The sequence below is a fragment of the Vigna unguiculata genome, chromosome 3 (assembly GCF_004118075.2).
Source record: "Vigna unguiculata cultivar IT97K-499-35 chromosome 3, ASM411807v1, whole genome shotgun sequence".
Lineage (NCBI taxonomy): Eukaryota > Viridiplantae > Streptophyta > Magnoliopsida > Fabales > Fabaceae > Vigna > Vigna unguiculata.
In genome coordinates this window covers 2738346-2752378 of record NC_040281.1, presented here as the reverse complement: position 1 = coordinate 2752378, position 14033 = coordinate 2738346, and the positions used below count along the sequence as shown (strand labels likewise).

The 14033-nt window shown below is 31.4% G+C and overlaps 1 protein-coding gene across 2 annotated transcripts; it reads left to right on the top strand.

Annotated features, from left to right (window-relative positions):
- Positions 1–606: 606 nt before the first annotated feature.
- On the top strand, positions 607–5420 carry LOC114176233 (UDP-glucose 4-epimerase GEPI48-like). 2 transcript variants are annotated; one of them, XM_028061193.1, is made up of 9 exons: positions 607–1085; positions 1652–1701; positions 1847–1982; positions 2504–2605; positions 2790–3017; positions 3490–3568; positions 3857–3939; positions 4591–4682; positions 4994–5420. In XM_028061193.1, the coding sequence occupies exons 1-9, from the start codon at positions 906–908 to the stop codon at positions 5088–5090; spliced, it is 1047 nt and encodes a 348-aa protein (XP_027916994.1). In that variant the 5' UTR covers positions 607–905; the 3' UTR covers positions 5091–5420. The 2 variants fall into 2 exon arrangements, with proteins under 2 accessions (XP_027916994.1, XP_027916995.1); XM_028061194.1 differs by lacking the exon at positions 607–1085 and adding an exon at positions 1397–1438.
- The last annotated feature ends 8613 nt before the right edge of the window (positions 5421–14033 follow it).

Genomic DNA, 14033 nt, shown 5'->3' with positions numbered 1-14033 from the left:
TTTTTTTAAAGGATTAATTTATAAATATCATCAATGCTATTAAACTCAATTTCTCATTCTTGTAAGGCCAACTATTAGTATAACTATTTTAAAGTTCATTCAGAGGTTGAGTCTCTAGTTAACACAGTAATTTTGATCTATTAACTAAATAAGTTGAATTAGAATCAAAATTTAAAGTAATTAAATAGTGGAGTTAATGCTAAGTAAAGTAGAAAAATTGAAGCCATTAAATAATGGAGTTGAACCTAAGTTAAGCGTACCTCCACTATTTTCGAAGCAAAAAAAGTCAAATATGAATGCTTATGGAAATAATCCTGATTTTTGTAATACAAGGAAAAAATCGCATTAGCTAATAATCATGTTTTATTACACAGAAAATCCATCTTTAATACAAACAACATAAAAAAAAATTACACTTTCAAAACGATATTAATCAGTTATTCGTTAAAGCACAATAATGGTGAAAATGGAAAGAATATTATCTTATTTGGAAAATAGTTAGCATAATCCCATAATTAAATTTTAAACTCATGGCCACTGAAGGAGAATAGTATGAAATGCGAAATTGTAGTGATTGGAGTGGGAGGAACAGGAAGCAGCAAAGACAAAATCCGAAGCAAAGACACAGTGGAGAGATCCACGTGGATGACCTGGAAATCCGCAGTATAAAAATTTGGAGAAAAAAAAATGGTGAAATTTTTGCAAAAAAAAAAACTCTTATAAATTTGTTGTGAACGTGTTACTCACAGAATTCTCGCCTTCACCGAAAAAGTCCTGGCGCGTAACAAACTCGTAACTTTTGCACTGCCATAACTCACCCTTTTCTCTCGCTATTAAGTTTACTCATTCTCTTGTATTCTTCTGTGTGTGTGTTTTTTTTTTCTCTCCTGTGAAACACTTTCGTTATGGCAACTATTATGGTTAGCGGTGGTGCCGGGTACATTGGCAGCCACACCGTCCTCCAGCTCCTCCACGCCGGTTACAAAGTATTGGCCGTCGACAACTTCGACAACTCCTCCCCAGTCGCCGTATCCAGAGTCAAGGAGCTCGCCGGAAATTTGGCAAAGAACTTTTCCTTTGTCGAGGTACCGGGCTTCGACCGTTTTATCTTCTATTTCAAACACAAAATCCCAATTAGGATTGTTGCATGGTCCTCGGAAAATGATGTTTGTGGTGTTTTCGTTGTTGATTTCGATTTCACGTTTTTATTTTTTCGATTTTTTGTCCCTGTATTGAGTTTGTGTGATTTTTGAGTTTTTCACCGAGCCTGTAAATTGTGGTGGGCCCCACTTACTTGTAAAAGAAAAAGTGTTGTGATGCGCTTTATTCCATAGTTTAGTAAATACTAAACAAACAGACGGTGACAAGTTCGAATTATGCTGATCTGTGTTTCATGACAATTTGGAACTAAATGTCTGTTTCACAATTAGTGCGACAAGTACACACTGTACTTTTGATGTGATGTGATTTGTGTTTAATTGTGATTTGTTGTATTGTTTTCCATGATTCCAATTTTATTAACTATAAGAATTGTATTCTCGATTTGTGTCTGTTTTGGTGCAGGCTCTTGTTTTTGTTTATCAGACGTTCTTATTTATTGATACTTTATTGTCGTGCTGATTGGCTCTAAGTTTTATTTTTCCTGCTGCAGTTAGACTTGCGGAACAAAGATGCGCTGGATAAAGTTTTTGCAAAACAAAAGTAAGTATTGCGCATAAATTTTTGTGATTGAGAAAAGGAAAATAGTGATTGCTCATTTTCTGTCGGTGCTTCACGTTCTATTGTAGTTCTATTCGGTAACTGATTGGTAAATAAAAGTTGTTTGCTATGTATCTTTTTCCTGCAGGTTTGATGCTGTCATACATTTTGCTGGGCTGAAAGCAGTCGGTGAAAGTGTGCACAAACCACTAATATACTTTGACAACAACTTGATTGGGACAATAATTCTATTTCAAGTCATGGCTGCCCATGGATGCAAGAAGGTATGCTCATTTTAGTTTTCATCTTATTGCTGATAAAACAAAAAAAAAAAATTAGTTTTGATCTGTTGGGTCTGTTTTGATTGGCTTCAACTGCATGGACAAATGTAGCTATATTGATGAATAGTCACACTTCCATCGCATCAATCTGTGAGACCAGAATCAGCGGAAGTGTTCCCCATTAAAGACTGATGACTAGTAGACTCCTTTACAACCATACATTCCATCAACACTTATTTTTCCTTATTTCTGTTTCTATCAGATCATATCACCTGTTTAACCCCTCTGTTTCCTATCTAGGGTTAACTACATATCAATGTTCACCAATCCTCTTCCACACTAAATTACAGTTGTTTGTTAAAAAAATATTAATTAGAAGCAACATCTTAAGATGGAGTCTGAACCTTTTTCTTTTTATGGTCCCCTGCTATCTTGAAGTTTCTTGTGGAATTTGTTGCGCATATATTTTATTGATGCTGCAATCTGAATATTCGACTGATTTTATATTTCTTGAATGATGTCAGCTTGTGTTCTCATCTTCAGCAACTGTATATGGCTGGCCAAAGGAGGTTCCATGTACCGAAGAATTCCCTTTGAAAACGACAAACCCATATGGAAGGACCAAGGTATGACTAGGAGATTGTTAGACAGTAAAACTGAGGATGCTCTAATGATGGCTGCTTGCAAAATGAAAAAAAGAAGTGGTTTTTTATTTTAATTTTTAAAATTTTGAGTATTACTGATAGCAATGTACTATTGTTTTATCTTGGAAACTGACAATGATATCTGATGAGGGATTTGTTTTTTCAGCTTATCATCGAAGAGATGTGTCGTGATCTCCACGGTTCGGATTCAGATTGGAAAATTATACTGTTGAGATACTTTAATCCAGTTGGTGCGCATCCTAGTGGTTTTATTGGTGAGGACCCTCGTGGAATTCCGAACAATCTCATGCCCTTTGTTCAACAAGTGGCAGTTGGCAGACTCCCTGCACTGACAGTTTTTGGAAACGATTATAAAACATGTGACGGCACTGGAGTATGTTATCACTTTTTTGAATTGGTTTAGTGAATTTTTTCCTTGAAAGATTGCATGCAATCTTCACCCCCACTCCCTCCTATAAAAATTTGAGAAGAGATACAAGTGACCTTAGACAAGTCCACAGGCCATATTGCTCAAATAATAAGATAAAACTTCCATAGAAATATTCCCATTAATTTGATTGTCATGGGTAAAGAGACAAAGGGCTTATTAGAGATGTGATTAAGAACTAACAGACATTTCTAACAACCTAACTCACTAATAAATTCCATCTAGTTAATACAACTAACAGTTGATTAATATCCTGTAATGATACACCTTTTCCCGTTGGCTTGGAATGTTTTAATGATTTTGGATATCCTGAGCTTTCATAGTCTCAGTTTGCCAAATTCTTACAAGCATTCATTTTCATTTCCAAAAGCTGCCTTTGTTTTGTTCAAGGATATTACATAATAAATTTTTTTTTCAGGTTCGCGATTTCATTCATGTTGTTGACTTAGCAGATGGGCACATTGCTGCTTTGCGTAAACTGGATGATCCTAAAATAGGTATTATTCCCAATTTACTAGTGTGTTCAATTTGGTAAACCCTGAAAGATTGTGAATGTGAAATGATTTTTATCTGAAAAAGGCAATGATAACTTCTCCTGTTGGCCCATTTTGTTTTGGATTTTCCCTTTATACTATGTTACTTTGTTAAATAATGAGCTGAAACCTCGGTCTTTAACCAAGTCGAATACTGTTATATGGTCTGGGTTGCTCACTTAAGCGAATGGGATAAGGCTTTATTGTTGTCGTGATGTTACCTTGATAAAATTTCGTTGATTGTTTATACAGGTTGTGAAGTTTATAACTTGGGAACAGGAAAAGGAACATCAGTTTTGGAGATGGTAAAGGCTTTTGAAAAGGCCTCTGGAAAGGTAACATAGTGATAAACCTTGTCACAACCTTGTCATTTTTATATAAACGCAATTTTGTTTCTTTCTGTTGTCCCGGGACTTCAAATTTTGCAGTGTGAACATTCATTTGAAATGCCTAGCATCTCTTAATCAGTTGCATTCTGATAAGATACAATGAAATGGAAGAAATGTGAAGCAAGCTTCAACTGTGTAGTTATTGGACTGTCATTAATATGTCCTGGAGCATTCCTCTGTTTTTTTTTTTTTGAATCTCAAGTGCATATTTATCTCTTTCTGACTGTTACAAATTCATGGATCAAAGGAATAAAGATCAAACTCATAAAGAGAGATAGAGAGCATGCTTATGCTCAATAGCAAGAGATACATTTGAGGCTCTTATTTATTGAGAACTTATTCTGGCCTAATTCTATAAACTAACCAGTATTTCTAAACTGAAACTACAACGAACTCCACGATCTCAGTGACTGACTACTACAGATTCAATGAGCAACAAAAGTTTTAGAAATAAAACATCTACTCATTACATACAACAAATCTGTTTAATTTCTCGTGTTTAAGTAGATAAACTGTACCAACTTTTTCATAATATATGTGGATTAAGCTACTCTTCAGTACATGACTAATTAAAATTTTCAATTTATTACTGTTCAGAAAATTCCACTTTCAATGGGTGATCGTAGACCTGGAGATGCTGAAATTGTTTATGCTTCAACGAACAAAGCGGAAAAAGAACTTAATTGGAAGTAAGTATTGATTTGCATCAAAGTGAACAATAGCCACTTTTTTTGTCTCTCTTAAGGCTCAGTTTTTTTTTGCCTTAACAAGTTTATGATTTCTTTCATTTGTCATTACCGTCCTTGTGAATATCACCGCCGTGTTATTAAAAGACCGAATGATTTCACGTCTATTCAAAACTCTTTTTTGTCGTGTCAAGCTGCTACCAACTAATATACAAATGTTTTCATCTTTTGGTAAAAAACATTGGGCAAGGTTTCTCGAATTTTTATTTCCTCCCCTTTTTTATTTTTTTCTCACAAATTTATTGTCGTTGCAGGGCTAAACACGACATCCATGATATGTGTCGGGATCAATGGAACTGGGCTAGCAAAAACCCTTATGGCTATGGTAAATCTGGAGATTCCTCTAAGTGATGTTTTGATTTTTAGATTAAGTATAGATGTTTTCTTTTGGGGTCTTTTTGAACCGTTACCTTTAGCCCTTCTAAGATAGGAAATCCTTTCTTAATTATCAATTTCAATAATGTGATAATAAGTAGTGGTTTAGTTTTATTCTCTAGTTATCACAATTTCAATAATGTGGTAATAAGTAGTGGTTTAGTTTTACTCTAGTTATTCTTTTCGGTTCCGGCTTCCAGTTAGTTGTTGAATGAGGATTTTCATGATCTTCAAGAACGTATTTATAAATCTAAACCACACATCATAGATTCTTACTTAGCAATATATGTTTCGATTTTCATGTTTTTTTCTTTATCTTCTATTCGTGCCATTGGACCAGAACTCGCAAACATAGAAAGTTAAAATATTCACATAAAACTGCTTCTTACTCCAACAGCAAAAGAAATGTTTGGTCGTGTTAGTTCTGGATAAATAAACTTCCAAGATCTTCACTTTTAATTGCACAAAATTTGCATTGACATCTTGCTATGGGGTTGCAATTCAGCATTCTGAATATTTCTAAAAGATCTCTTCCATATTTAACCTCCAAGAAAATTTGCCCAAGCACTTTTATTTGAAACGTAACGTGTGGGATTTTTTTTTTTAACATGACAAGTTTCACTTTGTCATTCTTGTATGGATAAAAATCATTAATATAAACTAGCACAATTTGTAAAATTTTCCTTTCAAATTTTAATTGATAAAGTCACATAATTCATTTCATTAGATTACTCAACAAGAATTTTAACAAGTGGGTTTATATTTAAATCATCTTTAAAATTTCAGTGTGTAAATGTATGTATCCCATTAATATTTTATAATTTAATTTTATATATCTAGTTGATTTGAAATATCTGAAAAAGAACTCTACATTTTTCTCATATTATGCTTGCAAGCACACTCATACATATAATTATTTCTGAATTTCTTCGTATAAAAATGCATTTACGACATAATCTATATCATATAATCAATGTTTTATGTGCTATTATTGTAAAAAAAAAAATGGTGATTTTTTTCAAAAAAATTTATATTTTGATTATCAATTTTTGACTTTCATAATTTACTCTCTATAATTGTTAAAAAAGAAAAATAATGATGGTTTTTTAAAGAAAATTATATTTTAATTTTAATTTTTTAACTTTTGTAATTTATTCTCTGATGTAACTTAATGTGAGCTCTGAATTAAAAATGAGAAGTCAAGAAAATGAAAATTATAATATCATTTGTCTTTTTTCAAATAGAGAAAACGTCCATCTCGTGATGAATCTTAATAGGGGTTGGGAGCTTCTTCCCCAAACCCTGTCATTGGATTTATCGCTTCCCACGCTTATTCCTTCGAGAACAGAAATATGGGTTGGTAATTAGTGATGGTATAATTGTTTTGTATCTTTTGCTCACATGCAATGTGATGGTAGTACAATACACGAGAGGGAGAAAGAGAAGTTCCCTCACACTAAAATTGAAATATTAAAATATAGAAGTGTTAGGATGATTCTTTCAATATCAAGGATACTAATCACACAATTAACAAGTAGTTAGTAAATATTGTTCTTTTAAAATACTTTTATATATAACAATAATCGTAAGTGATAACTAATTTAGAAAAAAGGAATTCCATGATTTTTAACTAAAATTTCGCAAATAAATATTTTTTATCCTAAAATTAACTAACAAAATTCATAAAAAATATAAATACTAAAACCGAATTTTGTCCCAGATTGATTATTCTTTTTCCAGAATTGAATTCACCACGATTCCTATCTGATCCGGAAAAAAATCCCAAAAGTAAAGGGATGAAGAAACGATAAAGCTCCATTGAAGTATGTCACAGAAGCAGGTGTATATATACACATAATACCATGTTAGACTAAGCAAGAGTATATGTTGCTGGTGACCAATTCCCGTTATTGTCAAAATCAAGCTAAGTTGTTCATGAGTGTGTTTTGTTTTGTAGACATGAAAATCACGGAAAAAAAAAAATCTATTAACATATGCAACCATTTTTTACAAAAACAAAATTGTAGTAATTAATTAATTACAGGGGAAGGAGAAGGATTGCAGTGATGAAGAGATGAAAAAATTTGCAGAAGGTGCAGTGAGTGCTAGAGAGATTCTTGAATGCAGAGACGATCAACAGGGACGAAGAGAAGTTGATGTGCAATGTCCTTGAAGTGAAGAGGTCCTTCGTTGCATTTAGAGAGCAACCTTGCAGCTTCTTCCTTTGTCAATCTAACCCTCACTCTCACCCCTTCTTTTTCTCCCACCACCTTTTCATTTTCATTTTCTTCTCCCATTATCGTAGCTTCTACCTCTGCAAACCGCACACTTTTCTTCACTCTTTCTTTTTCTCTCGACTCATCTCTGTAAACTCCTTTTCTCACTTCCACTGCCTCCACTTTTGCCTTTTTATGTGACACTTTTCCTCCGAAGCATGCAAACATGGTGCGAATCATTCTCAGTTAATCAGTTTTACGAAGGAACAAACTGTGTTAAGTGCTGAGCAAAAGGGGCATGGAAGAGTGAATTTATAGCAATGATTTAGGGTTGGTCTTGCACAAGTTTGAAGTGTCAAACGGGCACTCAAAGAAAATAATAGTAAAAGCTCTTAGTTAGTTTAGTTCCCTTGGAAATTTTCTTAGCCAATGAGAGAGAACTATGCATATCTTCCCAAGAAATTTAGTATCTATAGTATTACTAGTCAAGCTTCAGGTGATTGACTGTGAACTTGGATGTTTCTCTTTTGTGCATCTTCTGCATGCTGAACTTCAAAAGACTATACTCTCCTTGTTGAAAGGGTCAATAAGCATAGTTCAACAGAGGGTTTTTTGGAATTTGACAAGAAAGTGGCATTTTTTTTTCTGTCCACTGGAAACGAGACAAGCATCTTTTTCTTTTGTACTCTGTTTAAGACTGTAATGAACGTATAAAAGGTTTGAAATTTGAAGCTTCAAGTGTAATTGAATTGAAGAGCAACTCTCTTGAATCCCAGTGAAAAAGGTGCAGAGTCTGATTTATTATTTAAACAATTGATAGAGTGTATATTTACATTAAAATTAAGATGAAAAAAATAAATATAAAAGAGTGGGATCAATTGCAGAGTCTGATTTATAAAGCTGTTGTTTTTTGAAATGACAATGATATATTGTTATTGGTGTAAAACAAAATTCAAGTATTGAATATAAGAACTCATTGTTACTGTAATGGGGTTATGAACTAACTATATTTTTCTAGTACTGTATTATCAAAACCCAAGAAACACACTTGGTCAAACATTTTTAAGCAAACGCGTGATGAAAATTAAGAGGTATTACGTAATTTGGTGGGCTAAGTTCTGTTTTTTACTTGGAAAAATTTACATCATATTGACTCTTTTTCCTTAGCTTTCTTCTTCAGTCTCTGTCGAATACCATATCACGGTATCTTAGAAAGTGATAGGAAGAATGAGTCATGGAGAAATTAAGCAACGCGCTTTGGATTGAAATTAGACTAAGCTGGGACTAAGTCAATTTCATTATGTTTCTAAACTATAGTTAGTTTGTTTTAGGAAAATTATATTTTTACTCTCTTCATTTACTACGTGACCTAGTTTAGTGACCTAATTTAATGACCTGATTTAGTACAAATTATTGATTTTTTCAAAATAAAAAATAATGGTACATTGATCAATAGTCTACACTAAATTACGTTAAAAAGTAAAATAATAGAAATTAAAAAATATAGTCATAATATTATTATCCTTTATTTTATACTCGTGTTACTTTGTTAGTGTGCATGCAAAATTTGAACTTTTGGATAGTTTGCATTGTTAAAATATTATGATTCATGTTGTCTTAGGAATCTTTGCAAGTTAGTAGCGATATTGGGTCGCCTACAATGTGAACTTGATTATTAATGACAGGAGGGTTGTGTGTCTGTATTTATAACATGTAGAACTGTAGTGCTAATTCAGAAAATTACTCTCTTAAGTCAAACAAATTAAAAATAGCATAATAATTGTTGCTAGCTGATACACTGGAACAAAATTTTGTACTAATTTGAATTGGTGATCAATATTCTGTTAAAGGTGTTCTGTAGTGAGCACTGAAGCAGTGAGAAGAATTGATGGTTGTGTCCAATTATAGAAGTGGCATTTTTGTAGTGAGTGATTTATATTATGTTTGAATAAGATTGTCATCGTGTCATGTAACCGTTACACATAAATTCAAATCATTGCAACTTTTTTTCTCTCTTCTTTGAACCCTTCTTCTTTATTGTTAGATTCACCTTAGTTTCTCAGTTTTACCATACTCTTCTGCATCAAATTTATTTCTTATCATACGTGGCCACTGGGGACTATTTTCGGTGGCAGTGACACTTTACAAGTTTGAATGTTTCAAACGGATACTTATCATATCTGCAACCTCAAATCTCAATCCCTCACAACATTTGAATTAGGATCCTCCATTACAAACATCACAACATGTCAATACATTACTATTCGGCAAGTTTTTCGGTTACATTTTTACTCAAATGAAATATTTACTTTTAATTTTGTATTTTATTTATTCATTATCTTCAAAATATCTATTAATTTGTCTTTTCACCCATTTTAAATAAGACGGGATTTTATTATTCCTGAATTACAATCTTCTTCGATATTGATTTATATTTTACTGTTTATTTATGGTTTAAATATGTTTTTTATCTTTCAATTTTCAGTAAAACTGGAATTAGTCATTTTTCGAAATTTTGATCTAATTTAATCCCTTAACTTTAAAACTGTGTGAAATTAGTCCTTTCAAGCAAAGTTTGTTAAGTTTATTTAACGTTTTAAACACATATGCTAGTATTTGAGATGTTTATACGGTTTGATACATTTTTATTTCAATATTAGCTAAGAAACTCTCATGAAAACGCATTTGAAACATCAAATAAACTTAACAAAATTTAGTTAAAATGATTAAATCCACGTAATTTTAAAGTTGAGAGATTAAATTGAACCAAAATTTCGAAAATAATTAATTCTAATTTTCACTAAAAGTTGAGAGACAAAAATATATTTAACCTCTGACAATTTTTGTTTTGTCAACAACATTCTCAAGAGTATATGAAATAAAATGGGGCGATTAAAATTTAAAATATACAAATTAAAATTAAACTATCAAGACAACCAGGTTAAAAGCGTCAATTTTTCAAATGTATGAATTGAGATTCAACCGTTTAAACTACGGTGACAAAATTGGTTCACGCACTAAACTAGAAAATTAGTCTAATTCTATGGATAAAGTTTTATTTTCTTAATATTTCTTATTTTTCCTCCACTGTCTCATGTAACTAAACAGATACAAATAAATTATGCTACATTACTATTAAAATTGTCCATTTTTAAAATATATGAAACAAAACTACTACACAAAAAATTGTTCACGCCACAAACTATAAAATGAATTCCATGATATGAATACAATTTTACTTCCTTAATATTTCTCATACAGATAAACTAATAAACAAAATTAATAATTGACCCATATTTACTCTGTCACTTCAATCATTAAATTATCATACTAAAAAAAATAATTAAAAAATATTGAAATAATAAATTAAAAATATAAAAAAAATAGTTAAAATATCGTTATTCTACTAAAATCATCTCACTTTATTATTATTTCATAATTTCAATTATTCAAACAGTTTCCACACAAAAAAAATGTTTCAATTAATATCTCTTTTATATATTTTTTATTTTATTTATCCTCCCAGTTTCACTTCATACCAAAATATATGGAAATAAGTTTTTATCTTAATATAAAATAAATAATGTATGATGGAAATTTAACCATCCCACCCTTTACGCAAACACTTTTGACATATTTTTACATAAGAAATTTTAAAACTTAAATATGTTATGAATTAATGGACGACCATTAATTCATAACACCCCCCTTGGGTGTCCATTGATAAAAGAATGTGTCTCGTTAAAACCTTATTAGGAAAAACCATTTGGGATAAAAACCTAGTGAAGGAAAAAGAGTACATCATTCTATATAATATTGTTCTTTGCATCTTCTATTTCTCCCCCTCATGTAAACTTACATCATTAAGATGGCGGAGTCCAATCCTGTGAACCAATTGCTCAAAAGTTTTCCTTGGCAAAGACTTTGTAAATAAATCTGTTAGATTTTCACATGAGCGAATCTTTTGGATCTCTACATCACCATTTCTTTGAAGATCATGAGTGAAAAAGAATTTTGGAAGAATATGTTTTGTTCTATCTCCTTTAATATATCCTTCTTTCAATTGAGCAATGCATGCACTATTGTCTTCATATATCGTTGTTGGTTTCATTTTTCCCAAGGATAAACCACAAGTTTGTCGCACATGTTGAATTATAGACCTTAACCAAACGCATTCACGACTTGCCTCATGTAATGCTAAAATTTCTGCATGATTTGACGATGTTACTGTTATTGTTTGTTTCACAGATCGCCATGAAATCGCTGTGCCACCACATGTGAACAAATATCCTGTTTGTGATCGACCATTATGAGGATCTGATAAATAACTTGCATCTGCATAACCCATTAGATCTAATTTTGAATCATTTGGGTAAAACAAGCCCATATTCATAGTGCCTTTAAGGTAACGGAGTATTTGTTTTACTCCATTCCAATGTCTTCTTGTAGGTGAAGAACTATATCTTGCTAACAAATTTACAGCAAATGCTATATCGGGTCGAGTATAATTAGCAAGATACATTAGTGCTCCTATAGCACTAAGATATGGTACTTCAGGACCAAGTAGTTCTTCATCTTTTTCTTGAGGTCTAAAAGGGTCTTTATCAACATCTAATGACCTCACCACCATTGGAGTGCATAGTGAATGTGATTTGTCCATATAGAACTTTTTAAGCACTTTCGTTATATAAGCTTCTTGATGTACAAGAACACCTTTGTTTAAATACTCAATTTGTAATCACAAACAAAACTTTGTCCTTCCAAGATCCTTAATCTCAAATTCTTTCTTTAAACAATAAATTGCCTTTGTGAGCTCATTAGGAGTTCCAACTATGTTTATGTCATCTACATAAACAGCAATTATGGCAAATTCATTCTCGGATCTTTTCATATAAATACAAGGACAAATAGGGTCATTTTTATACCCTTCCTTTAATAAGTACTCACTTAGACGATTATACCACATATGTCCTGATTGTTTCAATCCATAAAGGGACTTATTCAATTTTATTGAATAATCCTTTTTAGAATTTGCTTTGTTGGGCACATTAAATCCTTCAGGGAGTTTCATATAAATATCATTTTCCAAAGAGCCATACAAATAGGCTGTAACAACATCCATGAGGTGCAAATTCAAACCTTCTTGTGCAACAAGGCTAATTAAATAATGCAGCTCTTTGGATAATAAAATATCTTGAACCATCAACAGGTGACTTATTTACAGCTCGATTTGCTGATAGTCATTTTGATGAATCAATTTTTCCAACGTTAGGGGGAGAAAGAAAGAAACTGGAAAAGGATATTGGTTGGAATGAATTATCATTATCTCATCTTGATCCTCGTACAAAAGAGTGTGAACTAGAAGTTCAACGGATAATTCATTTACAAAAATTGGCCAACCAATTACCAGATGCTTTTACCGACACAAAAAGGGTAACTAAGTCGCATATACCCGCTGCTAATACTCCAATCGGAATTGATATTCCTGTTGGACAATCTAATATAGCAAATGAATCTCAAACACGCCTAAAGCGTGGTAGGCCTTTGGGTTCCAAAGATAAAAATCCTCGTGTGAGAAAAAGGGAAAAAAGGCAAGATGGCCTAATCGAGAGGGTAAAAGTCCCAAAAGATTCTTTTGACATAATCAATGATTCAGTTCCAGAAGAACCTCAGGTAACTGAAATTGTTGAAAATGATGAGATCTCAATAAATTATGTCATGAATCATAAAATATGGAATCGAAATAATGCAGAATTTATCCTTTAATTTTAAAAACAATAAATATATTTTCTTATAATTTTAAAAACAATGATGAAATTTTCTTCTCACCTTACCTTTTACATATAACAAAATCAAACATTAATTAATATTTATCTTCCAATAATATGGTGAGAGCTAATTTAAAAATAATGAAATAAATATTTAATATAAATGTGAATGTTAATAAAAAATTCAGTATAATATTTATATAAAAATTAAATTTGATCAATTTAAAAAAAATTAATAAAATTGAATTGAACAAAATTAAAATAAAATAAATTAAAATAATTAACAAAAAAAATTATAACTAAATTAAATGTAAGACACTAACATTTGACACTCACACTAATATTGTAACAATATTAACTTAACAAGTACACCATTTTTTCTTAAATTAAGAAAAAGAATAAAAAAGTTTAAAAAAAATTACGGAATGTCACCTGACATATTATTTAATTCTCATTAACGATTTAAATATCATTGTGAAGAATGATCAAATTAACAAAAATTAAGACCTTATTAATAAAACTAAATTTAATAAGGTAGAAAAATAGAAAATAAAATTGTATTTAAGCAAACTTAAATTGTTCTTCTGACATTTTCTCAAGGCTTCAGATATGTTTATTCACTCTTCTGGTATTGTATTATTTTATTTTAAAACAAAATAACAATTGTGTGAGAAAAACCAATGCGACACCAGATAGAATCGTCAAATTCACTTGTTAAAGTAGAATAGTCAATTGTGTAAGATTTAACAAGTGTAATTACATATGTTAAAATAGTAGAAACATTTCGTTTGTAAATGTGGATTAATTTCCTTAACAAGAAAGTAAAATTCCATTACAGAGAGAGGACAGCGGAACAAGAATCTAGCAGTGGAAACAGCGACCGACTAAGCAGTAAAATGCGTTTCCAATAAATTATTACAAGACTGTAAAAGATA

Coding starts and splice junctions, on each gene's coding strand:
- LOC114176233 (XM_028061193.1), top strand. CDS start 906: ATGGCAACTATTATGGTTAGCGGTGGTGCCGGGTACATTGGCAGCCAC. Junction 1,983..2,503: donor CTGCCCATGGATGCAAGAAG/GTATGCTCATTT, acceptor GAATGATGTCAG/CTTGTGTTCTCATCTTCAGC. Junction 3,569..3,856: donor ACTGGATGATCCTAAAATAG/GTATTATTCCCA, acceptor TTGTTTATACAG/GTTGTGAAGTTTATAACTTG.